The 26,250-nt window shown below is 38.3% G+C and overlaps 4 protein-coding genes across 5 annotated transcripts; 2 read left to right on the top strand and 2 right to left on the bottom strand.

Annotated features, from left to right (window-relative positions):
• The first annotated feature begins 220 nt into the window (after positions 1-220).
• anchor (integral membrane protein GPR155 homolog anchor) lies at positions 221-10,173 on the top strand. Of its 2 annotated transcripts, none has more exons than XM_028323241.1 (14): positions 221-531; positions 710-999; positions 1,090-1,403; positions 1,562-1,683; positions 1,918-2,083; positions 2,175-2,402; positions 2,498-2,650; positions 3,017-3,188; positions 4,182-4,343; positions 4,859-4,970; positions 6,223-6,409; positions 7,342-7,517; positions 7,679-7,804; positions 7,982-10,173. In XM_028323241.1, exons 1-14 carry the CDS (start codon positions 440-442, stop codon positions 8,172-8,174), a joined length of 2,493 nt encoding a protein of 830 aa, XP_028179042.1. In that variant the 5' UTR covers positions 221-439; the 3' UTR covers positions 8,175-10,173. The 2 variants fall into 2 exon arrangements, with proteins under 2 accessions (XP_028179042.1, XP_028179036.1); XM_028323235.1 differs by having other exon boundaries at positions 4,838-4,970.
• A 350-nt stretch (positions 10,174-10,523) lies between these two features.
• On the bottom strand, positions 10,524-11,771 carry Polr3H (RNA polymerase III subunit H). The gene is made up of 4 exons (XM_028323360.1): positions 11,571-11,771; positions 11,251-11,434; positions 10,848-10,988; positions 10,524-10,754 (listed from the first exon to the last, which is right to left on the bottom strand). The coding sequence occupies exons 1-4, from the start codon at positions 11,679-11,681 to the stop codon at positions 10,543-10,545; spliced, it is 648 nt and encodes a 215-aa protein (XP_028179161.1). The 5' UTR covers positions 11,682-11,771; the 3' UTR covers positions 10,524-10,542.
• A 161-nt stretch (positions 11,772-11,932) lies between these two features.
• On the top strand, positions 11,933-22,753 carry LOC114365997 (ecto-NOX disulfide-thiol exchanger 2). The gene is made up of 10 exons (XM_028322760.1): positions 11,933-12,109; positions 12,469-12,615; positions 12,993-13,612; positions 18,357-18,587; positions 18,832-19,015; positions 20,198-20,304; positions 21,354-21,470; positions 21,680-21,826; positions 22,099-22,242; positions 22,436-22,753. The coding sequence occupies exons 1-10, from the start codon at positions 12,103-12,105 to the stop codon at positions 22,640-22,642; spliced, it is 1,911 nt and encodes a 636-aa protein (XP_028178561.1). The 5' UTR covers positions 11,933-12,102; the 3' UTR covers positions 22,643-22,753.
• Positions 22,649-26,121, bottom strand: LOC114366007 (dynein, axonemal, intermediate chain 2). The gene is made up of 11 exons (XM_028322768.1): positions 25,771-26,121; positions 25,352-25,499; positions 24,779-25,034; positions 24,476-24,585; positions 24,253-24,404; positions 24,054-24,188; positions 23,890-23,971; positions 23,636-23,814; positions 23,432-23,564; positions 23,252-23,356; positions 22,649-23,160 (listed from the first exon to the last, which is right to left on the bottom strand). Exons 1-11 carry the CDS (start codon positions 25,983-25,985, stop codon positions 22,960-22,962), a joined length of 1,716 nt encoding a protein of 571 aa, XP_028178569.1. The 5' UTR covers positions 25,986-26,121; the 3' UTR covers positions 22,649-22,959.
• Positions 26,122-26,250: the final 129 nt, after the last annotated feature.

Genomic DNA, 26,250 nt, shown 5'->3' with positions numbered 1-26,250 from the left:
TTGTAATCGTAGCCGACTATTACGTGCTCTGTGCGTAGACGGAGAATTTTAATCAAACCATTATTCGATTTTGAGACAATTAAATTAAAATATTACTCGATACTCTGATTAAATCGTAATAAATCGAATCATCGTATTACATTATTACTCTTGGACTGAGACTAACGGTGACGTTTTGACAACGAATTTGACATTGACACATGTTATCAAAGATTTTTCTGTCAAAACAAGGCGAGCCAGCTATAAATCGATTAATTTACTCCCTTTTACTTGACTTCATGCTGCACATTTATTTTGTGCTGAATTGAATTAAGTACAATATATTCAGTGCATTTAACATTCGTTGAAAGGAAAGTCAATCAAGTTGTGCATACCCTGGAACAATGAGAGTATTCTGTGCAGTGAGTAAACTAAAATAGGGTTTCAAAAAGAAGAAAGGATGGAAGATAATCAAGAAATTCGATTTGGCGATGCAGCAGCTGATAATTTGTACCCTGCTCTCTTTCAATGCTTTACAATTATTCTTTGTGGGTAAGTACATTTACAAAAAGTGCTAGTTACCTATAACAGCTGTTCTGCCACAGAAGAGAAGAAGAACATAGCTGTTAAGAAAACATTTTAATTTTTTTTCTATTCTATTAATTTTCAATGTCTTAATGTGTATAAATAAAGTCTAGCTGCTTATATGTTAATAGTTATCTGTTTTCAGGTATATAGCAGGTCGTCTCAATGTGGTCTCATCAACAGAGTCCAAAGGTATAGGAACATTTGTGGGCACCTTTGCTCTGCCTTCTTTAATTTTTGTATCACTTGCCAGGCTCGATTTTACCACTGTAAATTGGACATTTCTTTTGGCCATACTACTTGCCAAAGGAGTAATATTTCTAGGTGTTATTGTGATCACTGTTTTTGTGTCCAAACCAATAAACTTTGGAAGAGCGGGAATTTTCGCAATTTTCTGTACTCAAAGCAATGATTTTGCTTTAGGATATCCTATAAGTAAGCATTAATATACCATAATATTCTGTGAAGTAAATGTTAAAAAGTATAATTTAAATGTAGTCTGACTTCAATGATATTTCTTTGCAGTAAATGCCATATATGAAAAAACACATCCGGAATATGCTCTCTACCTGTACTTGATGGCTCCAATATCATTAGCTATATTGAACCCGATTGCCTTTGTTTTGATGGAGATCAATAAACAAAAGGAAATATGTCAAAGGGCTCAGATAACAAGCACTGAACCAAATAGGAAGCCGGAGCTGTCCAAAACAAAACTGTTGAAACAAATTGTCACAGGCATCGCATACAACCCTGTCTTGGTTATGACAGTACTGGGAATTATTGGCAATATTGCTTTTAAACATCAACTTTCCATTTACATTGAGGGCTTATTGGAGGTGTGTATGTTACCAATGGGATTTTTCCCATTAAAGAATTTCTTTGCAGACAATGTATAACTCAGAAAAAAAACAAAGCTATTATCCAAATCAAATCAATATTTATAATATTCTAACTTATTTTATTTTTACTTTTCTTTAATATTCTTAATTTGTAGGTGTTTGGTCAAGCTTTCTCAGCAACTGCCTTATTTCTGCTTGGTCTTCGTATGGTAGGGCAGATTCACAGGTTAAGAGGCCCAGCACTGGTATTACCATGTGTACTGATAATGGTCAAACTGTGAGTATATTTTAATGAATAGATATTATATAGTTAATTGAACTAATGCTCACTTGCATGTTAATTAAATAAATAAATAAATAAAATGCTTGATTAGATATAAAAAATATATGTTGATGAATATTTAAATATATTTCATTAAACAATCATAAAAGTACATAATAATAATATAGTTTTGTTTAGGAAGAAAGAAACTAACTATGTTATGATTATGTACCTTAAATTTTTCTGCAGGATTGTTTTACCAATGGTGATGAGGGAATGTGTAAGCGCGCTCCATGCAGGATATAATGAATCTGAAACGAGCTCATTGTCCACTTACGCGTTTTTGTATGGCACCATACCTACTGCCCCTGCTGTATTCGTGTTTTCGAATTTATATCAACTGGAGATTGATTTGGTAAGATTGGAGCATAGTATTTTTTGGTCACATTTATATCTTAACGTTTTTAAAAATACCAAAGTCTTGAGTTTACATTTCTATGTTTCAGATGGCATCATCAATGGTAATTTGTACTTTCCTGTCTGCTCCAATGATGTTCATGTCAGCCCAAGTGATATCTATCAACAAAGATTATGCTGACCAGCTGAAGAAATTCGGCTTTGACCTATCCATTGTGGCTCTAATAGCAGCACTCTGGGTTTTGCTGGTTTTTACTCTCACTAAGAAATATAAGAGGATGCCCCATAGATTGACTCTTTGTTTGATTGTCTCTCAGGTAAGTAATTCTGCTTCATTTTATACTTATACCAAATATTTATACTACTGTTTTGTTAGAAAATATGACCCCATAACATTAAATAATGTTTACAGATATTGCTAGCCATCAGTGTGATTTGGGGTGGTCCTCTTCCGAACCACTCAGTCTCCTGGTACTCTACCCTGCAGCAGTCTTTACGGACTTTTAGCATGTACTCCTGTCTGCTCTGGACCTCAATGCTATCAGTTGGAATGCTTATGTTAGAGGTAAAACTCTTATTACCATTACAACTTGGCAAACTGATAATTTCCCATGTTCGTTAGACTTTAATCAGGCTCAGGAAATGCAATGAAATTCATCTAATAAAGGGAAGGGAGCTTTGCGGCTAAATAATTTAGATCACACGAGCAAATGATAAACGTGACGTTCACGTCACATTTATCTTTTTTATTAAAACTTAATTCATTAAGTTTTAATATTAAAGAATATTATAACAAACACATTACGCCATCTGAATAATTGTTTCTCTCTAGCTACAACAAACATCTTTTAAATTCGCTTGTGTATCTCAATGAGTCTGTACGTGTACAAAATCCGTTGATAAATGTATCTCACTGGGTCTGCGTTTCCAGAGCCGCGGTCCCTGCTTCGTCGTGACGCTGTGGCCAGTATTAGGGTTCGTGGCTTGGGGCGCGCCCGGTGTTATGACCGGCGTGCTATTGGCCACCAAGGGTCCCGCCAGTGATCTGGACAGCAAAGCTGCTGATGCTATCCGACTGTGTCTGCTCGTCTTTTGTCTTACTGGTAAGTCCGTCAAGTAAAGCACACGATGCGTTGCGGCGCCGCAAAGATTTCGCCATGTCGCGAAGCGTGGCACAGCACTGCACATATATTGTTCTATGTAGGACGACGCAGCGACAATGCTTTGGCGATGCACAACCGCCGCAACAAATCGTGTGCTTTGGCTCAATGACATACATCTATAAAGGTTCCAAGTCCAACTGTAATCTGTTGCATTGTCGTAACGCTGTAGTTTTCATAAAGTCTCGTGACAGGAGATGCGATATTATGGGCGTAGTAGAATGGCATGTGACTCAATGCCAATTAAAATATAGTGTACTTATTTATACAATATATTTATTTTTTAATATTATTAGTACTGATAATGTTAGACGTTCGATAAAACTCATTTATATTAATTACAAAGTAGTTAAGTGTAATTGTTTGACATTGTACTACATTACAAGGTTGAAGGAGAAATTTATTTGTATCTACTATAATACAAATTAATTCATACTTTTATTATTTTAAATTTCATGCCTGCGTCTAAGTGATAGACACTAATTTTATTAAAATGGTTGGCAATTGTATAATTTTATACTGTTGCGTTTAAATGTCTTCTTTTTATTGCGACTTAAAACAATTAATTTGTATTCATTTAATACAACTAATTCAAACAAAATACGATCAACATATTCTCTGACGCAGTACGCCTAATCAAAGTGATAGAATCAAATTAATTTAAATATTATCTGACGTATACCTAAAGCCCGGTCTGTGAGCACGTAGAATTTTGTCCAATGACCCCAAGCTACCATCCTTATCGCTCGCGCGTAATTATATTGCTGTCGCGCTCGCACACTCACTGCGGGCGTCCGTCGCACAGTCGCGACAGCAATATAATTACGCGCGAGCGATAAGGATGGGTACCTAGCTTGGGGTCATTTGACATAATTCTACGTGTTCGCAGACCAGACTATAGTCGAATTGATAAAAATAAAATATTTTTGTTTACAGTGACTACCGGCTGTTTGATAGTTTACGTGCGATTCCGTCGCCGCAGCGCGCAGTTCGCGTCTCTATCGGCTGAGATTTCAGGGTCTTCACCTCCTGATGAATCCACCAGCCTCGTGGAAAACGCGGAAGCAATCTCGCACACGCAGTCTATATCTAACAATGGTAAATTTTAATTATTTCTTGTGAATCATAGGTGACACAGCTGTAATGGAAATGAATAGTAAATAAACGACCTTCGATTATTCATTATTATGCAATAGTTTATCGCTTTGTGGCATTTACTTACATTACTCATTGCTTCCATGGCAATAATGGCGATCAAATAAAAGCGTTTGCACCAAAAACAATTAATGGTAATGCCATAAGAATTCAGCTATTCTGCTTACCGTGGAATCATTGAACTATTAGAAAGAGATTTTCGATTGAAGCAAATGAATCTCTTCTATTTCTAATTGCAATATTTTTTCTATTGTTTCAATTTACCAATAGAGGAACAAGGTAAATTATTTGAAGTACATTTATTTTATTTTAAATAGCATTATGACATCGATTAGCAACAAGTTAGTTTAGATGAAAATATCGCATAATACAATAATATTAGAGCTCAATTTAGAATACTGTGTCTGTAGAGAAATATCTAGATTGGCGTGTTACAGGGTGTTATGGAACTATTACAGCCACTCCATCGCCCAGCCGAAACATCAACGACTGCTGCTCGGATGACCCCAACTGCCAAAACGGCTTGATTTCATCGCAAGACATTGAAGACATTGGCAGCTCTAATCAACGGTAAGTGTGACATTACTTTTTAAAATAAAATGATGTTTATTTTCCAACTCAACCTAACCCGTCTGGTCAGCGTGGAAAATATAGGCCAAATTCACCACTTGCCTGACTTGCCTCTGACAAATTGGAGAGGGTCGTACTCACTCACGCAGTGGAGACTAATGACTGATGATGATGATTGTTTAATTTCCTGTGATATTTTTACCCTAACAAGCTGTTTGCAAATCCCTAATGTCATTAGTATTTAACGCCAAATAGACTTAAATCAAAGACCAATACAAGCCAACTCTCTAAACAAATAATGTGGATTGTCATTGATAGACTTCTCAATAAACCTGAGTTAAGGCACCAACATTTATGTTACAGCGCCTACATTTAACTACATCATACTTTATTAACATGTTGCCAGATTTTATTACTATCAAGTAAAACCTAGGCGACCTGAAAATCAATCTGGCAAAGTTACGACACGCCTCTTTTCGACGCTTCGATGACTTTTGCCGAAGGTTGTCGCTGCGATTAGATTTCTTTGGCAGAAATATTATCACGTTCACAAGGTTATCAAACGTGTAAAAGTGTGCCAGAACTCGGTAACCGTGACAATATACCTGAATAAGACTAGTCAATCGGATTAGGTATCGCGTAATTCGATTACCTACTTACTGTTAATCATAGCCTTCCGTTATTGATAAGGAACCTGATTTATTTGATGTTGTTTTGGTTTGTTATTAAAGTTCAAATATATAATGTTAGATTCTAAAACCACATTAATAAAAATTAATAATTTACAAACGCCTAATGAGGGTTACTGCGACAGCGCTTACTAGTTGGCGCCACTGGCGAATGACAGAATGGAAAAATGCGCGTTATTTAATCATGTAGGCTGACCAGGACCTCTTACTATTTTCTGACGTCTTATCTTCCTATTAATTTCTTCTCTCAGCCCCGCTCCATAGCTGCGGACTATAGCCATTCACTGAATGATTTTCGCTTTTGTTTCATCTATATTTATAAAAACGAAAGGTTACTGACTGACTCACGAAATCTGACTCACGAAATCTCAAAAATTACAAGTGCTAGGAGTCTTAAATTTTTCATAGGGGTTCCTTTTAGAACGTAGGTGCTCACTAAGAACGGATTTTACGAAATTCCACCCCTAAAGGGGTAAAACGGGATCCACGGGTACGAAGTCGCGGGCGGCCGCTAGACTTACAAGTAACTAACTTTATTATTAATTATGTCATAATATCCTCAGGGACTGCGCCTGCCCGCCGTCGCAGAAGCAGCGCTGCAACGCATCTGGACCCTGCACGTACCTCAACGACCTAGAGGCAGCCGCCAGCCAGTTGGGGCTGTTGCCGCCTGAGCAGTCGCGCGGCCGCGGCGGGCAGCTGCTCAAGCATACTGTGCTCATCATCGCGTACAGCCTCAGCATGTTTATTGTAAGTAGCTCTATAGTCAAGTATCTTACCTGAACGACCTGGAGGCAGCCGCCAGCCAGTTAGGGCTGCTGCCGCCTGAGCAGTCGCGCGGCCGCGGCGGGCAGCTGCTCAAGCATACCGTGCTCATCATCGCGTACAGCCTCAGCATGTTTATTGTAAGTAGCTCTATAGTCAAGTATCTTACCTGAACGACCTGGAGGCAGCCGCCAGCCAGTTAGGGCTGCTGCCGCCTGAGCAGTCGCGCGGCCGCGGCGGGCAGCTGCTCAAGCATACCGTGCTCATCATCGCGTACAGCCTTAGCATGTTTATTGTAAGTAGCTTTATAGTCAAGCATCTTACCTGAACGACCTGGAGGCAGCCGCAAGCCAGTTAAGGCTGCTGCCACCTGAGCAGTCGAGCGCCGCGGCGAGCAGCTGCTCAAGCATACTGTGCTCATCATCGCTTACAGCCTTAGCATGTTTATTGTAAGTAGCTCTGTAGTTAAGTATATCTAGTACCTGCAAGTATCTTAACGACCTGGAGGCAGCAGCCAGTCAGTTAGGGCTGCTGCCGCCTGAGCAGTCGCGCGGCCGCGGCGGGCAGCCGCTTAAGCATACCGTGCTCACCATCGCGTACAGCCTTAGCATATTTATTGTGAATAGCTCTATAATAATAATCCATCCATAAGCACCTATACAGTTAGAGGCTCGAGTTCATAAGCGTCTATTAGGTAGGGTCCGCCCCGCGACAGAGTCAAGCTACCGAGGTTGAAGACCGCGATCGGTACTCTATCGCTGCGCGATAATTTTCCAGAAGAAAACAAGCAATATTGAGGTGCATTCCCTACGGAGTAATGAGAAAGCCATACCCACGCTCTATACTGAATGACTGGAAATCTTTTCCCTTTTAGCCAAGCTGAATCAATTATCTTATTCATCCTTTTCATTTTCTAGGGCATAACTTACACCACATGGCGGATGATGATGAGGGACGAAAGCGGCGTATTCATAGAGATCGAGTTCCTGGATATTGCGGCCAATTATGGACAGGCACTCGTTATGTTTGTACTGTTTGGTCTGGACCCAGAAGAACTACTCATTCCGGCTATTCGATTTTTCAAAAACAAATGGTAAGCTATAACACAAATATTTTTACCTCCTGACAAAATGTTAGGAAGCTTGGCTGGCAGGCAATTTGGCTTAACTTTAAGCAACAGTTTTAATGTGTAATTTTTATTATTGCGTATTTGATCCACATGCTATTTAAACAATTTTAAAATTGTCTTTTTAGGCATGGTGCTGATACCGTGGTGTTGCCGGCTATAGAAGATCTGAGCTTTGAAACGAAGCATGTCTGTGACCAGTTTATAACGCACCATCTGGATCGTTGCAAGGAAGCTATTGCGAAGGACACAAGGTATATTATTGTTCTTTATTGTTTGAATACCATACTAAACATGTCCTGAGGATTTTATAGTATGCAAATACCTATACATCATGAATTTCACGTTGTCAAGAAGCAAAGGTGCATTGAGTACGAGAGTACGTTCAAGACGATTTGTCCGATTACGATACGATCTTTTTTACTCATCAGATGGCGTATGCGAAGCTACCGAGGCGTATTCCGCGGCTCCTGCCTCGTCCGTTGGCTAATCAGCTGCGGGCTTGCTAAAGACGAGCAGGAAGCGGTGCAGTACGGCAGGCACTTGCTAGACGGCCGTTTGATCGCGCACGTCAATAACGCCCACCACTTCACCAACTCGCCGCTACTCTACACTTTCAAGTAGGGTTGCCATATCTACGAACTGGGATTTTTCATTCGCGTCTAACTTTTTCAAATAATTTTTAGTTGGATAAATGTGGTTGCTGTTGGTTAAAGAAGATGTATGATGTAAGATACGATGGATCTTGATTTGTGCAATTAATATCATTTATGTTAAGTATATGACGTAAAAATTTAACTACAGTGCTGCTAATCTAGGTTACTATTTAACTTTGGTTTAAAAGGACGCAAATTAAAAATCCGGGTGAGTGTAAAAACGTACCAACGATTATCTACGCAGGCTAACAAATGTATTTTGAGGAGGCTGACTGTACTGTATTCTAATAATATAATGTTAATTTATTTTTATATTATCTATTATAATGACTAAATGCTACATAATGTAAGCAATTTTAAATTGAACGGGTACGCGATACAATGATTGGATCGCTTTTTTGCACAAAAATTGTTAATTGGCGGAGTTAAAATGCAATCTCTTTAAGTTCCTTGTCAATAGTGATAAATAAATACTATTTATTTTTGCAAATACGAAGGAAGCTATTCTACATTCAGTTGCTAGCAGATAAAAAGAGGGGTCTGGGTAGCGACCCAGCACAAACAGGATTTGTTCTAAAACTACCATTGCAACTAGAAATTGATTAATTTATATGAAGTCGCCTGTCAGCATCTGACTGACCAAAATGTTCTGAGTATTTTAAAACAATGACTAGACTGGATACTATTTGGATGGTCTTTTGCTAACGCTTGACGATTTATACTTGTATTTTGTTAGATAAATTATGTAAGTGTTAAAAAATTTTGCAGTGTGTTGATTTCAATGTGTTATATCTCATTTATAGACGCGAACTGTCCATCCCTTCTCATAAATAATAAATTAGAGCCACCAAAAGAATAATTAATACAGTTAAAGAAGGTTGGTAGTGTGATATAATAAACTAAGCTTTATTTTTTTATATTTTTTTTTCTGGGACTTCTTGCAGTAAGAGCATAAATTCAATCTTCCTTCGCGTCTTTAAATTAGGTAGTAATGCAATGAAATTGAAATTACCACTCTGTTGGTATTGTGATGGTTTAGCTAATATCATTGTACATTATTTTGTTTAGGATTTATTCTATAATAACAAATCGGTACTGAAAAGTATTTTATATATATTAAATTATTATTCATTGGGAATATTGAAAATATTTATGTTTTAGTGGTGGGAGTTAGCTATAAATATAATATTACATATGACAATCACAGTTCTCTCCTTGTATATTACCGTCTTTCCACTAATCTAAATATTATGTACTTATTCATATAAAACTGCTCTTACAATAAAAGCAGATTAGCTCTTTTAGTATAAGAAATAAGTGACCAAATAAGATAACATGTATCACAAAAATGATGGTGTCTAAACATAAGAAAGTATTGTCACTTAAACTCCAGTAATAATTACGATATAATTATAGTAACTTGTCACAAAGTAGCTCCAATCAGCTTCTAAGATTTATTAATTTGTGCCAATGATCTGTAAAACCAAAGAAACCAACCATGAAACTTTTATATGTATTAGGATTTCTTGAACAATTCCATCATCATAGTTATACAAAAGATATTTAACCAACTGACTAGAGGACAAATTTTTATGCTAATGATCTCAATGTAATAGATTTTGTTTTAAATGGTGTTATTACCTATGTTTATAATTTCATCACATAAAATAATGTATAAAACCAGTGAGGAGAGGAACTCAGCGCATCAACTATTATCAAAATACATAATTGTTTTCTTAGTTGCTAGTGAGATTTTTGTGATTCCTGCTTATTGTGATATAGTTGACAGTTATACTTATTTAATGTTAATAAATTATCATGAACGTAATGTAGATATAAGATTAAATATGTATCTTGTTAATGTTATTGTATTGTATATTGCAATATACAAATATATTTTACAATTGAGCATATAAAAAATGTAAAAAAAATATGTATGTTGAACAATATAAATTGTTGCACTGGCATTCTAGTGGTGTTTATTTCAAATGTGGGGAAGTATCTGTGATGATAATCTTATTGAATTTTGCCAGAAGTTAATTTATGATTTTTGAAATATTAAACTAACATTTATCTTAATCTAAATACATATCAAAAGTGACTGACTGACATAGTGATCTATCAACACACAGCCCAAACCACTGGACGGATCGGGCTGAAATTTGGCATGCAGGTAGATGTTATGACGTAGGCTTCCGCTAAGAATTTTACGAAACTCCACCCCTAAGGTGGTAAAACGGGATGCACGCGTACGAAGTCGTCGCGGGCTAGTGTATAATAAGTTACATGAAAGGTAGGTAAATGATAAAGTCAAATATGTAGTATAAAATAATAATTTATTCATCATTCTCCTGTTCAATATCATTGTCATCACCATCATCTTGTTCTGGGGCTTCCCACCACGATAGCAAGCCTAATCCTGGTTCATTGATTCCCCCTACAAGCTTGTATGGGGCTACGGTTTGCACAGCACATTCTGACCCTGGAGGTCCTGTAGGTAGACTTTCTTCAAATGCTTCACTTGTCACTCTAAATCTAATTGATTCGCCTGCAAAAAATACCACAAGGTAATTATTGTTTAGAATTTTTATTGCTTCAAACTTGCAGTGCAAGAAGTAATAGTAACTGAAATATTTCTTACCAGAGTCCATAAATAAGTCGTGCTTCTCTCCATCTTCTTTAGGATACTCCCAAACCCAAGCTTGATCTGTTTCATCAAATCTAGATGGGTGTTGTAATGCATTTACTGGTATTAGGATATCATCAAAAAACCCCAGAGTCACTGAAAGTAAAATAATGTTATTTTTGTTAGGTAGTGGCTTAGACGCAAAGAGCAGTCATCTGGAAAGTGAAGGGTCTTGGGTTAGATTCCCATTTTATAGAATTTCATTTTTTCAATTTTAAAAAGAAAATAATTTCTAAGTAATAAAGTAGTATCCTGGATTGGATATAATGTACCGGAACCAGTAATGGATCAATTTAAAAGTTAAGAAAATTCATTTTTTACATTTAGGAAGCAATTTAACTATGGCATGAAAACTTACCATGAACTCCTTCTCTACTACAACTTCTAATCTTACCAACAAGGATTTCTTCAACTATTGGTCTAAATACAATATATCTGAACTTAACCTCGGTGTGTGATGAACCATCGCCAGGGAATATGTAAGAATGGCCTATGTGAGTTATATCGAATAAAGCTATACATAAACCTACATTTAGCACCACCTGGAAAGTTAATATTTGACAAATTTAATAATAAAAAATGAGAAGAAAACTTGGAGTTTACAGCTTATTAATATCACCAATTATTAATTTGATGTTTGTTTTGAGAGAGATGAGAGGTTATGTTAGAATTAAATACCTTATTTGCCAGTTTTCTATTAAGCAGTGTTGTAATTGATTCTGTTAAACTTTGGTGGAAAAATTCAGGTGTTACTCTTATAACATCTTTCATTTCAGCCAGCACAAACATTATGAGAAAATTGTTTTGCAACAAAAATAAATTTCGCGTTACATTTTTCCCGGGCTCAAAAATAACACATGACTGTCAGCTGTCAATCAAACTCTATTGTCTATGCTATAAAATAGGGATGGGAAACATTTCTATAAAAAAAACCGTTGAATATGTATAATCGTATCACTATCGTATCGTTGCGTTGATCTTGTAGTCTATGGTCCCAATTAATAATCTGTTGCTAATCTGTGGTGTGGTGTATGGTCTTTTGTCTATGGTTCTCTTTCTTGGAAAAGTTGTTGCAAGACGCGAGTGGATGTCTTTTTTTTACATTTTGTGCGAAATTTAATCAAGCGAAAGAACTTTAATTTATCTTACAATTCTGAACATCGGAGGCAACAAATTAAATACAGAAATAAGCTATCTTAGTTCATCAAAAATGACAGGTCAGTGAGATGGTATTTTTTCGTTGTTGTGATGTTACTTGTTAGAACTCTGGAAATTTTAATTATTCGTGAAAATCTCTATATTAACTTATATAACAGACCTACATACTACATTGCTACAGCAATAGTAGTTATTTACTTATTTTATATCCAGTCAAATTAGCTTTTTATCATGCTTTGTTGAGTAAGCTACATACCGGATATTCAGATTTTAATGCCGCCGTTCTAACTAATAAATTACTATTTCAGTCCCCAGTTTTCTATTTCTGCTATTTTATTCAAACATGTCTGAATCATTAAGGCCAAATACCCATGTCCATATTTTATATTTTATTTTATATGTTATATTTTTATTGTAGGTAATCGTCGAGATAGGTCTCGCTCTCCAATGAGAGTGGACCAAGTAGGCCGAAGGCGCGACAAGAGTAATCATCAAGATAGCAATAAGGGAGGTGATATGTCCAATGTCATGAACCAAATGATGATGTCTAATATGTATCCCCAGGGTAAGCTTTACTTCATTACTATACTTAAATGATAAAAAATAGTACATATTGCATCATAATTTTCATTTAATTCAAATTTAATACATATTTATTAAAATTTGTTTAGATTAATTGTGCGATGCCAAAAAAAATATTTCTATCATTGATTGGTCTTCAAGTTGTTCCCAGGCCCCTCATTCCCACTGGGCACTTTGGGCACGTGCCCAGGGCCCCGCGACCAAGGGGCCCCCATCTGCTAATAAGACCTTTTTTCAGATGAAAAGGGCCGCCCTTAATCCTTAAATGCCCAGGGCCCCTAGTAGGTTAAAGATGACCCTGATTGTTCCTATTCAATTAGGTACCATAACTTTGTAATGATGTCAATTTTTCTTATTTAGGTAACATGATGATGGCTGGAGGAATGTACCCTAACATGATGATGTCTGGAGCTATGATGGGAGGTGGCATGATGCCCTCCACAGGAATGGAAATGATGTCTAACACTGGAATGGACATGATGCCTCAACCTCCAATGGATATGAGTGCCATGGCTGGCCCACAGATGGGGCCCACAGGTGGGACACCCATGGACATGTCGATGATGGGAGGCATGGTCATGGATCCCTCCATGATGGGGATGTATTCTGGAATGGGTGATATGTCAGGCCAAGAAAAGAAAGAGATTATCTACAAGAACTGCAGATTGATTCCACCAACACCTGGCACTCCAGATCCGCCTAGAAGAACACGTCCTTCAGGTTGTCGGACCATATTTGTCGGTGGTCTACCAGAGAAAATCAGGGAAAGTACTGTGAGAGATATTTTTGAGCCTTATGGCAGGATCCATACTCTGCGATTATCCAAAAAAGATTTCTGTCATATAAGGTTTGATAGAGAAAACTCTGTTGATGCTGCCATGCAATTGTCTGGATACCGCATTAAGTTAACTGGTACCAAAGATGAAGAAGAAGATGACACAAAGGCAACTACTGGTTGGTTGCATGTTGACTATGCTTTGGTAAGGAATAACATTTTTATGTTTGATAGATATTAACCCTTAATTGGTCGCGTGGGGTGTTATGCACCCCAGAGCAGGTTTCCAGGCTCACAACTTTTTAAAATTTGAATTTAGCGCGCTGGCCTTCTAGTTAGCTTCGTAAACACGTAAAACGTACACGATTCAGTTGCGAGCGGAGCTCTGTTGTGGACGGTTGGGCTCGGAAAGCGTGTTTGGGGTGCACGACACCCCAGGTGACTGTTTGTGTGGTTTAAATTTCGAGGTAGTGGATGATGTTAATTTCATTATTTCTGTTTTAAAACATTGTAATAGAGAAAAGAAAGCCCGAAATTATTCATTTTTACAATAAAACAAAAGGGGGAGTTGATACAAACGACCAAATGTGCGCCAGTTATAATGTAAGAAGACGCACCAAAAGATGGCCGATGGTGATATTTTTCATCTTTTCTAATATCACAGGTATCAATTCCTATGTGATACACAAATCTAAAATTGACTCTAATATGTTCCGAAGAATATTTTTAAAGCGACTAGCTGTCGATTTAGTCAAACCTCACCAAATATCAAGAGCCAGCATGCCCACACTACCACAACCGCTGCAAAAACGACTAAAAACACAACATGGAATTCAGGACCAAGAATCTATTTCTGAAGCAGGCCGATCGCAATCACACAATAGGTGTCATGTATGTCCAAGAATTAAGGACAAAAAAACAAAGACTGAATGTTCGAAATGCCAAAAACATGTGTGCAATGACCATATGAATATAGTCTGTCAAAATTGTGATGATAAAAACTAGGAAAAGTAAAAAAATATTTTTCATATTAAAAAAAAGGTTAATTTTGTTAAAAATACGTTTAAAAGTTGATTAATATGTTAGTTCAAATGTCCTAATTAAAAAAAGTCTGATTTTGCATGTATTTCGTATTTTATTTAACTTATCGCTTATGCAACTTTTTAGGCGCGCCCAATGAGGATCATTTCGATTTTAAGCTGTGAATGCAGATTTATAGGGCTAAGAAATCCTTAATACACAGTCCAAAAATTTTTGTTCTACGACAAAAATTGACGAAGTTATGGCCAAATTACTAAAAAAGTTCACTGACCGCCCGGCGCGGGGACGATGACGTCATTATATCCGATCCGAACGCTGCCGGCGTACTGCGTGGATAGAAAATATTTTTTTCTAGCCAAACTATCAGTTTTAGAGAAAAACTTGTAATGACATTTATTCATCAGAATAAAGTAAGCTATCGATAGGTAATTTTTAAAAATAGAAATTGTGAAAAATAACGCAAAAAATCCATACGCTCATACGGTTCAATGGAACGCAGAGACGCGATTGGGGTCTCCGCGGTGGTATATTTGGCGATTTATTCAAATAAAGTGTTCATAAGTGTTGTTAGAGTCATATCTTCTTCCAAGTAAAATATAAAAATGTATAAGTATTAATTTATATTGTCTTTCAATCTTCGAATCTGTAGGTAACCCCAAAAAGGGTACCAGGGGGTGCCGTAGGACTTATGACGGGGGGGTGATCGCCCCGGGTGCCAACACATGCTACGCCGCCACTGTCTAACAATAAGGTATAGCTGAGGCAGATACACTCTGCCTAGGCTCTAAGACATTGCTATNAGACCGGGAAAAGAGACTGCGACAAGAGACCGAGACAAGAGACTGAGACAAGAGATTGACACAAGAGACCGAGATTCTAAAGGCGATGGCTTGCATAGTGAGAGAGACGAGGTTTGATGGCCTCACGATGATGATGATGATGCTGATGACATCATCTCCAGGGTGTTCTCCCGCGTCCAAAGCGCCGGCGACAAGACGTTCATGCGTGAACTGACGGTGACCCAGGAGGCGTGGCTGCTCGAGGTGGCGCCACACTACTACCGGCAGACCTAATACACTGGCGCTGGATATGGGAGTTTCATCAGGCCTGTTCATCTCCGCGAGTTTACATCGAAAACAAAACACGCACGATGACCCACCTACAGGATACTATTCGACAAGGCCTCACATACGAGCGAACATTGACTCACGCACGCGTATTCTTGTGTATGATGGAAGAAAATAAAGAAAATGGTGTACTAAAATACTGCGCAGTATTTAACTGCCTAAATAATAATAAAAACACAGAATGTACTTTTTAAGTTGCCTCAAGACACTGAGAGTTAAATAAGTAGTTAATATTATTCATGATAATTCATGCTAAATCATGTATTTCCTCCGCCATTTTCCGCAGTTTGGCACCTCACGTCACATCATTTTACCGAAGTCAGCCCTATAGCTTCGGCGCAGTGCCGATCACTGACGTTTGTCAACAAAATGGTGCTTGACTTTTGAGACAGGCTAAATTACACCATATTGTTAGTGACATTGAGCATACATTTTTTTAAATACCTTCGCGAAGTAAAACTTCTGTACGTAGTAGGTACTTATTATTATTCTGTGGTTTCATTTCATTCCTACCCGCATCCACATTCCTTAAGGCAGTTCGTATAGTGGCAGAGACAAGAGACTGAGACAAGAGACTGAGAAAAGAGACTACGTCAAGAGACAAAGACAAGAGACTGAGACAAGAGATTGACACAAGAGACCGAGACAAGAAACTGAGATAAGAGACCGAGACAAGAGACCGGGAAAAGAGACTAAAAGAAGAGACCGAGACAAGAGACCGAGACAAGAGACCCAGACAAGAGACCGTAACAAGAGACTGAGTCAAGGACCGAGACTAAGACAAGAGACTGAGTCAATGACCGAGACAAGAGACCGAGACAAGAGACTACGTCAAGAGACCAAGACTAGACCGAGACGAAAGACCGCAACTGTTACTTGAATTGACTTCAGGTAATGATAAGCATCAGTCCAAGTGAAGCTCGATTCAACCTTTGGCCTGATCACTTCCCATCAGAAAAAAAAGTAGATACTAAGATAATGACCTGACGATGATGATGATGATGACATCATCTGACTGAGACAAGAGACCGAGACGAGACTAAGATAAGAGACTGAGACAAGAGACCGAGACTAGACCGAGACAAAAGACTGAGATAAGAGACCGAGACAAGAGACCTAGACCAGAGACCGTAACAAGGGACTGAGACAAAATAATGAGACTGCGAGACTGAGACAAGAGACTAAGACAAGACACTAAGACAAGAGACTAAGACAAGAGACAAAGACAAGAGACTGAGACGAGAGACAAAGACAAGAGACAAAGACAAGAGACCGAAACAAGAGATAAGACAAGAGACTGAGACAAGGGGACAAAGACAAGAGACCGAAACAAGAGATAAGACAAGAGACTGAGACAAGGGACTACTAAGACAAGGAACGAGACTAGACCGAGACGGGAGACCGCAATTGTAAAGTCTAGAAAAAGTGTTAACAATATAGAAAAGTATCAAGTTACAATACATTCAGAAGCTCAAATTCAAATCCTTCATTACTGGATTTTACCTGCCTAGCTCGCACTTATTGCGTGTCATGGTAACTATAAATTACCGTATTTTATTGCAAAAGAGGTTGACAAAGGTGACTTGAGTTTCTTCCGCCACTTCTTCTCAGCACCAGCCCATATGTTGTCCCGAAGTGGTGGTAGGGCAAGCTATGTATATTTGGGACGTGTATAAGTGTCCTGAAAAGGGCCTATGTACTGAATAAATTATTTGAATTTGAATTTGACTGGATTTCCGTGGAAACGAGCCCTTACACTCATACACCCTAGTTCGTTAGTTTCTGCCAAATACCGTCTACTGCTGAACAAAGGCCTCCCCCAAGAATTTCCACAATGACCGGTCCTCCGCTGCCCGCATCCAGGTACTTCCCGCGACCTTCACCAGATCGTCGGTCCACCTAGTGAGGGGCCTACCCGCACTATCTCTTCCCAATTCAAATAAACCAAAAACAGAGTCCATAACTAAGAACCAATTTGAGATATTTTTGTAATACTTTTCTTACACCCGTATCCATTTATTACGCCCGTATTCACAAACGATACTTGCTTAAGTGAAGCAGCAAATCGAACGCACAGCGTTGAATAGAGCTCTGTGATTGATTCGCGTGACCCTGTGCGTCCACGCGCACTGTAAGACCTCCTAATAATGTTTGTGAATACGGGCATTAATCTGTTTGTAGCACTTGCCTACCTACAGAACTAATTTTAAACATTCGTCCTATAAATTAATCTACAACATTAGCCTGGGGGCAAATAATTATTGTTTGTATACATTATTAATAATAACAATAAATAATATCGGCCCAAGGATACTGTAACCGGTCGATAGCCCAACCGGTTGCTAGGTAGATTACTGTAAGGTAGAGTCTGTGCGTGCACAGAAGAGTTTTAGGTACAGAAATCAAACTCATATATGTAGGGGAACCTGTTGNTGATCCTCATTGAGGGTTAATGAAATGGCTAGATAATACTTTGAATTCGAGAAGGTCAACTGATTGTAAATGAGTACACAGAAGTGGCATTACTGCGAAATGTGTACACAACAATGTTGTAACAATCAACCCAATATTGTTCAATCGTTTCTAGTAAACACATTTGGTTTCAAGGTTTTAGTTGTTTGAATAAATATATGTACCCAAAGTTACAAAATAGATTATAGTTGTTGCATTTCACGAAGGTGAGTGAGTTTACATTAAAAAAAAACACACACAAGTAAAGCTCACTAGCCTTCGTGAGTGGCAAGAATTAAACTCAAAACTACATATTTTCTTATTTTATAGAGCCGAGATGATCAAAATGAGTACGATAGAAGACAGCGCCAGGCCATGCGTGTGCAGCAGCAGCATATGCACCATCACATGACGTCACAACAAGACATGGCGAGCCGCAGCATGGCGGCGTCATATCGCCGCTCTCCTTCCCCAATTAGAATACAACCATTCTCCAACCCTGCTATGGTCCAGTTGGTTGAGAAAATTAAGAATGAAGAACACTTTGCTAGTGCACTGCCTGTGAGTATAAAATAATTTTTAAATATTGATTTATTTAAAAGGACATCAGGCAATACCATTCATTGTAAAAAAAAACCAAGACAAATTACAACACAAATGAGTTAATTTCTGGGAAAACAATAATGAGCCTGACTGTGGTATGTAAAGAATTATTTAAAGCAGTTTTTTTTTACATATTTTGGATCATTTCATAATCACAATAAATAAGTTGTAATATGTTGCTGAAGTATAAATTTGATTTTAGACCCTGATTGCCTGGCTGGAACGTGGAGAATGCTCTAAGAAGAATTCCAATCAATTTTATTCCATGATACAAGGAACTAACTCGCACATCCGTCGCCTTTTCAATGAAAAAATGCAAGCTGAAGAAGAATTACAGGAGTGCAAAGATAGAGTGAAAAATCACATCGAAAAAGTGTTTGAACAACGTAAGTATTGGGTCTTATTATGGTAAAGTATGATCAAGTCTGAAATATTCTCTGATTTTTAATTAGTCTGAGGTAAGAGGCATTCTGTTTTCTTAATTGAAAACATTTTTATGGTCATGGTCCTAAGAGTTTTCTCTGAATATAATGTCTAATGAAAATGTAATAAGTCACTCTACATAATGGTCTATGAGGGTAGATTACATGCGAGTACCCTGTGCTGCTTGTGGTCGGTGATCAGTCAGTCGATGGTTGGCGATCGGCACACAACGCAAAGGAAATTCAGCAAGAATTTCCTTTGCGTTAGTTATACAAACATTTTCTCATATTCGCATATTCTACAGCAGAGGTAGGATATGCAAACAGATTAAAAGAATCAATATAAGCAGCGGAACCTTTCTACTTCTAACTTGTAAGTTTAACGCATGGTAGACGCTCGCTCTGCGTTCGATCATCGACGATTAGGCGATTCAGCATCATGGGCGACTAAGTAATACCTACCCATAAAATTTTGGTTGTGGTCCTACTCCTTGGGTAAAAGAAGCAATGAAGCCAAAGTTACTACGAGGAAATGGTATTAAGTCAGAAAGGGGTCTTCCATTACAATAATTGAACAAAAACACGAATGGTCATAAAATATTTTATAGTACTGGTCGGTCACTCTGGTCTCAGTCATTTTGCCTGTAAGGATCGCCTGCCTGCAGCAGAACTCTTCAGACTTTAAATAGCTTTAAAAATGTCATAAACTGCAGTTATTCTGTGGTTAGTGTAAGTTGCCTGTTTTGATAGACATACTATTATTTGCTGATTATGGTCATATATTACTTATCATTTCATTGTTTTAAAATTAACCGTTTTAAACGAATATTAATTTCTTTTAAATTAAATACAAATAGCAAGACGTTCCATGACATGTCTCAGCACAATAAAAGTATGTTGTCACAACATTGAAACTTCTGGCTCCTGGGGCTGACTATCTTGAGTCCCAGACAAGTCTCCATGTGACGGGTCCAGCGCCACATTCACGACAAGCCGTCGCTTAGGTAGTCGTAGTGACAGTGCAATCGCCTCGGCAGTCGGTCTCGTCTGCAATATTGAGCCTGGGACGTCCGGTCGCGAATGTTCTCGGTATGTCTGGTCATACGGTCTTGCGACTCTCCTAACATAATTATTTGTGAACCTCAGTCGAGCAGGTGGCGAAAGTGTTTACAGCAGCCGCCCATCAGCGAGTATGGGATCACTTTACAAAGCCACAGCGGAAGAACATCGAGACGTGGCAGAAAATGACGCAGGTATAAATCTCTTTTTTTTTTAAATATTATTGTACTGTGTATCTTCAAGACGTAATAGGTGTAATAATAATAAATTTATCATATACACATTAAAAGAGCATTGCAATAGAAAGTTTGCCGTGAGGTGCTGGTCAGACGGCGGTCAAATCGTTTGGTGGACACATGGTTCTTGCGGTTGCTACAACAAGGAACAAGTTTGGTGCACTTGGCGAACTCTAGCGAGGAAAAGAAAGCGAGCTGGGTGAACCACATTGATTACCGTTAGTATGTCTCGATGCTTGAACTAGCTAGGAGATTACGACTCAGAACAGAACAGTGATTGTACTTATGGTATGCGTTATTGTTTTTTTAACTCATGGCAACTGCTCAATAAGTCATCTAGCGCGTTGTCAACTGACCTTGCGGCAACTAGCGTAAGTGAGAAATACAGTATTACAATCACCAACTTAAAACTGCAAGTCTGCAACGGGACTATTCCCACCTCTCGTTCCCACTGCTGCAACTCCTGTGTAGCCAGGATCTACAGCTTGACCGCCAATAAAAACCCAACCAGTGAAGGTCAAGTTGGAACTTAAAACTGCAAGTGTTATGTAAGTACAAAGCTGTGAGATGATGCAAAGCTGAGTAACTTTTCATATGGTGAAACGGTTAAAAAATGGCCTGTCCAACGTTGTCCGCTGTCTGCTCAGCGCCTTACATACCTAAACGAATAAGTATTCATTCTTCTTATCTTTTGGGTGTTACCACCTTGACAGACACCGTTAACAAATATTACATATTAATTTTTCTAATTCTGACAACAACCTTTTAGTTTTTTTTATACTATATTGTTGTGTTTATTTTTATTTTAAACTTCTTAACTATCCTGTAAAGTTCTTCAAACATATTTCAATTGAATCAATGGCGATGGTGAAGACGGCTGTGTCAGGTAAATGATCTTCATTGTCAAGGTGATTTATCAGGTACAGTATAAAATCATATTTGTTTTAGGATAAATGCTAAATATTTTAAGTTTATCGTAATTACATTATGTCAATGATTATTTACAGGACTTCAATACACTGAAAGAGGAGTTTGCTGAGAAATTCCTTAATGAGGATGACTTTAATGGGTATAATAACAAACCACTGGACATGGGCAATAGCGACGCTATACAAACATTGAAGGTAAGCTGGCTTTTCTGCAAGGTTCATAACACTGCAATTTAATTTATTATTCTTTCAATAAAAAGAATGCAAGCTACACCATTTCATACCACTGTACCTACTGGCTATGTGCCTGGCACATAACGAATTGTTACAGGCATATTGGCTGATCACTGAAAAAAATGTGTATTGGGCGTAATTGATGCTAATACATATTTTGTTTTTTACAGGCAGAGAACGATAGCCTCAAGTTCCAGCTGGAGGCGTATAAAAATGAGGTTGACGTCATTAAAGCCGAGGCTAAGAAAGAAATGGAGAAATTCAAAGCACAATTCATTGCCAGGCAGGCGTTACAAGGCGCAATGGAAAACAAGAACGTGAGTATATAGCTCCGAAATATTTAGTGTATTGCCGTTTAATAAAAAATTAAGCAGGAATATTCGTAGTTGTATTATATGCGTCAATATTGACATACTATTTGTAATCACTTTTACCTTTTTACCACTTTTGTTCATGTGTTTAGATTTAGATGGTTCTCATAGTTGTTTTTATTTACATACACATCGTATGTATCTACTATTACGAGCAACAGCAATTTATCCAACCTTACAACTTGACTTGCCTTTAACTTATTGTCACGTGTTTTCAGCCGCCGTTGCCGTCGCCGGTGGTTAAGCCGCCTCCGCCGCCGCCGCTACCCGACGACCTGGATGCCAAGGTGCACCTCAAGGAAGCCGTGGAGGCCGGCTGCGGTGAAGCCAAACTTATTGGAGTCGTGTCTGCATTCTTGCAGGTAAATATTGTTGAACTATTTATTTTTTATTGTAAATCACAAGTAGTGACTGAACCATTTTACTGTTTTTTTCCCTTTTAGCTGTAAAGGATTGCGTTAAATCTAACGATAGAATCTGAAGTCGCATAAATAAAAGATTCCGAGCTGTATTTATTGGAGGACCACAAGCTTAGTTACCTAATGTTTTTTCCAGGTGCACCCGAACGGTGCCAGCTTAGACTACGTAGTGTCGTACGTACGCGCGCTATTCCCTCACGTGTCGCAAGCGACGGTTCATCACGTGCTGCAGAAACACGCCGATGCCTTCCAGCGAAGCACCACCGGCGTTGGCGCCAATATCGAGCACAAGTGGTTCTTCATCGGATTCAACAACCAGGAACCAAAGGACGAGAAAAACTAAACTCTGTCTATGATCATCGGAAATCATGGCGGGTGTGTTAGCGGTAAATTAGTTCTGTACTTTATTTTATTGTAAAATAAGTCGTTTTAACACGGAGATTGACGTCACAAATATTTGTTTTATTTTTTAATAATATCAATAACAATAAATTTCCTAACAATAGAGGTTACTTTGATTAGAGCAGCGCTAATTTGATAATTTAAATACTTAATTTTGAAAATAGTAACAGAAAAGGCATAGTAAAGTAATAGGCGTCATTAAATAGATCAAGGTCAATTAAACAGGATAATATTGTGGAAGTGCTTGAATATTCAGAACTAAGGAGTCTTCTGCTGCGCTTGTAGTTCACTAACAGCTTGCATGTATTCGGCCGTAGCTTCCTCCAAGTCCCTGTCGGCGCCCGTGGCGTCACCCTCTGAAGTTTGCTGTCCGTTGTCTCTGTCTTGTCTCATCTTCAGTCTCAGTTCCCTCATGCGGGCTTCGAGTATGCGCTCGCGTTTGTTTTCACGATCTAATATCTGCAAATGACATGATCTTAGTTTCTTAGTAAATATTGGCCTTAAAAATAAGCACCAATTTAGTGCAGTGTATTTTTAAGAAAATAGTTACGTGAGTCAGAAGCTGTTTGTCATTTTTGTCTGCTGTACCCAAATTCTCCGATAACTCCGCTAAATATACGGTTCCTTTGCTGCTACCGCAAGCTACCAAGAGACCCTGAAACATAATCATAACTTACAAGTCTCTGTATTAAAAGTTATGTATCATTTTTTAGGTGAAAGTATTTTATACCCCTTCATGTGGTCGAAGACGTAATAACGGTTCGTCACATAGCTGCGCTGTCACAATGGGCGCACTACGCCTTCTCAGCAAATCCCAACAAGATAAGCATCCATCCCATTGCGTGACTAAAATTAATGAGAACCTAAAATAAAAAAGAATGCGTTAATTTTGTTAATAGGTTCGTTTTGTTTTTTCGATGTAGAGAGTGAATACCTAATCGGATTCCACGCTCCATCAGTAAGTTTTGTCCGGTGAGAATAAGTCCATAAAATTGATGACTCCCGACAATCTTCGCTCCATACTCGAGCCGTCCAATCACCGACAGTTAGGAAGTTCTTCAAGAACGTAGGATTTCTTTGGAGAGAGTATACCGGACCAAGGTGGGCTTCATACTGAAAACAGTTAATTTGTTAACTCATTACATATTGGTATTTCAAATCACGACTAAACACTATCTGTATAATTACTTTTGATGGAAGTTTCTCCACAGCATTTTTCCCTTTTCTATTTCCGCCTATTACCAACCCAGTTTCGGTTCCAACCATGAATCTGTAAAACGTTCTTTGTTAGATTTTATTTAGGTCACCACAACATTCTTAGCAACGTACCACAAATGCATTGTTTACTTTACCTTGTTGGTATAGTTGGTTCATATTCTAAGGCGGATATACCTATTGCTCTGTCGACACTCGGTACATCTGTTGGATTTTTAACAATGTCGATTATCATGGAATCTGTTGGTTCGCTCATGTTTCGCGTGTCCCACCTGAAAATAATTTAACGTATACTAGGTAGTTTTGTTTCGTGAAGAGTCAGTTGTAATGGTTTACCATTTTACAACGCCATCTGGTGACGAAGAAAAGAACTCTGCGCCCGTCTTCGAATTTATAAATAGTACGTTCCTGACGAGGTCTCGATGCGCAACGTATGGTGGACAGACGCCTACCGGGTCGCCGCCCTTGCGCATATCCCACCAGCCTACCTAAAATTGATACAATTAATAATTACTTCTATAGAACCAAAACTACAAAAGACAACAGTTCAAATGATTACCTGGCCATTCAACATCCCGCCGACGAGTATATTTGGATCTCGTTGGTTATATTGCAAATCTAATAAAGGTTGTGGTGGCCTGATGGCTAATTCTGGCGCATTGGCGTTTTCTGTAATAATATTTCTCATTTATGGACATTGCGTATTTATTACTCGTTTTTTAGTGCGTAGTGATTTGAAATTATTTTTGATAATCGATACACGTGCATGGTGTGGCAACTGTCTACCAAGGTGTCATTGTTGACTCACATACATTCACAGTATGGAAAGAAACAGACTACTTGGGGGTTTTCGTTGACTCACCTATGTCCCAAATGTATGACAACTGCTGGATTCTATTAGCCCTGGTCAAGTCTACGTCAGCGTGAGCAGCGGCCAGGCGAGCTCCGCCTTCCGCTTGCCATGAGAGCGAACGCACAGGCCGTCGGGCTCCTGGCTCACGATATACGTTAACTGTATGGCAACTGCTCTTTTCCACCGGCGATATGGCGGGCAACTCCGAATAGTATATTTGGTACATGTCTAGCGCGTTGTTCTGGAGAATATTGTGCTCCATACTCTGTGGTAGTAATTTTCTGTGTTAGTGCTACTGCTAGTGGTTAGAGCTACATATTTGATATTATGCTTATATTGACTGTAACTTAGGAAAGAGTGACGATGTCATAAAAATAGGTTTAGTAGTTTTAAAGACATGGTCGACTTAACCTAGCTAATTGTTTCAGGTGTTAGGGAAATCATCTTATGTTTTCTTTATACATAACGCACTAAAAACATGAGATCAAAAAGTTGAACGACTTTAAAATTATCTTAGTTTAAAGACAATTCAATTGTTATAACTACGCAGTTATAATAACCACAAACAATTTGATAACATACATGGCCCAAGTGCATGACGGCGTGAATATACGCATCGTCTTTCTCGATCTTGCGGCGGTATCTCTGAGTGGCTTCGGGGTCAGCCATGTTGATATCTTTCGGCCATCCACCCTCGACGTGATTGACGCCTGAACACGAGTATTGAGTTCTGAAAGCAATATCAGCTTCAAGAATAAAGAATCTGGAATTTGTTGAGTACTTGATACAAATCTCGCTAGAAGCTCTTCTTACTTTATTTCATCATTGAAAATCTACAAAAAATTAACTGTTAAGAAATAACAGTGACGGCAATATACCCATAGTAGTGACCACCACAAGGTAAACTAAGGAATTAAGTTTGGAAAGAAACGTTTCTCAAATTGATTGCTGCTGTGAAATAAATATTTTTCTTACACTACATACATATGATACATACTTACCTTTCTGAATTCACCCAGTGTTCGGACATAGAACACGTATGTTGTACGCCGGCATGTATGGGATTGCGAAGGATGTAGTTCTTGTATAGCGCCGGGTTACATGGTATACTCGCTCGCATTTCAGGGCCATGGTCTTCGAACAGGAGCTGCTTTCCAAACTCCTTCCGTCGTTTCGTGTATTCGTAGACCAACTCTGTTTTCTCCGGCTTGTCCATGGTTGTAGTGATAGGATTGTGTTTGCCGTGTTGTTGAATCGATATCGCGAGTCTTGGTTTTGTAACCAAGTGAATTTATGTCTTGAAAGACCTTCAGTACTAAGTAATTGATTAAATAACGAACTTTAAAATTGAGACTAATATAATAATAGAAAGAGGATTACTTATATGTAGGTACTCGTAATTGAAATAGATAATTTTATTTCGTACTGTCTGTTTCGTTCTTTCGTAATGCTGTGTAAGCATTATTGAAAGAAAAAATTTA

Source organism: Ostrinia furnacalis, unplaced genomic scaffold (assembly GCF_004193835.3).
Source record: "Ostrinia furnacalis isolate ACB-3 unplaced genomic scaffold, ASM419383v2 OfSCF0069, whole genome shotgun sequence".
NCBI classification, from domain to species: Eukaryota; Metazoa; Arthropoda; class Insecta; order Lepidoptera; family Crambidae; genus Ostrinia; species Ostrinia furnacalis.
Note: the sequence above shows the minus strand (reverse complement) of the source record. Positions and strands in the feature narration are given on the sequence as shown.

Coding starts and splice junctions, on each gene's coding strand:
- anchor (XM_028323235.1), top strand. CDS start 440: ATGGAAGATAATCAAGAAATTCGATTTGGCGATGCAGCAGCTGATAAT. Junction 1,404..1,561: donor ACATTGAGGGCTTATTGGAG/GTGTGTATGTTA, acceptor CTTAATTTGTAG/GTGTTTGGTCAAGCTTTCTC. Junction 6,410..7,341: donor ACAGCCTCAGCATGTTTATT/GTAAGTAGCTCT, acceptor TTCATTTTCTAG/GGCATAACTTACACCACATG.
- LOC114365997 (XM_028322760.1), top strand. Junction 12,616..12,992: donor GTCTAATATGTATCCCCAGG/GTAAGCTTTACT, acceptor TTTCTTATTTAG/GTAACATGATGATGGCTGGA. Junction 18,588..18,831: donor ACTTTGCTAGTGCACTGCCT/GTGAGTATAAAA, acceptor ATTTGATTTTAG/ACCCTGATTGCCTGGCTGGA.
- LOC114366007 (XM_028322768.1), bottom strand. CDS start 25,985: ATGGACAAGCCGGAGAAAACAGAGTTGGTCTACGAATACACGAAACGA. Junction 25,500..25,770: donor CACTGGGTGAATTCAGAAAG/GTAAGTATGTAT, acceptor TATTGCTTTCAG/AACTCAATACTCGTGTTCAG. Junction 24,405..24,475: donor GCGGGATGTTGAATGGCCAG/GTAATCATTTGA, acceptor TATCAATTTTAG/GTAGGCTGGTGGGATATGCG.
- Polr3H (XM_028323360.1), bottom strand. CDS start 11,681: ATGTTTGTGCTGGCTGAAATGAAAGATGTTATAAGAGTAACACCTGAA. Junction 11,435..11,570: donor ATAGAAAACTGGCAAATAAG/GTATTTAATTCT, acceptor TTAACTTTCCAG/GTGGTGCTAAATGTAGGTTT. Junction 10,755..10,847: donor CGACTTATTTATGGACTCTG/GTAAGAAATATT, acceptor TATTTTTTGCAG/GCGAATCAATTAGATTTAGA.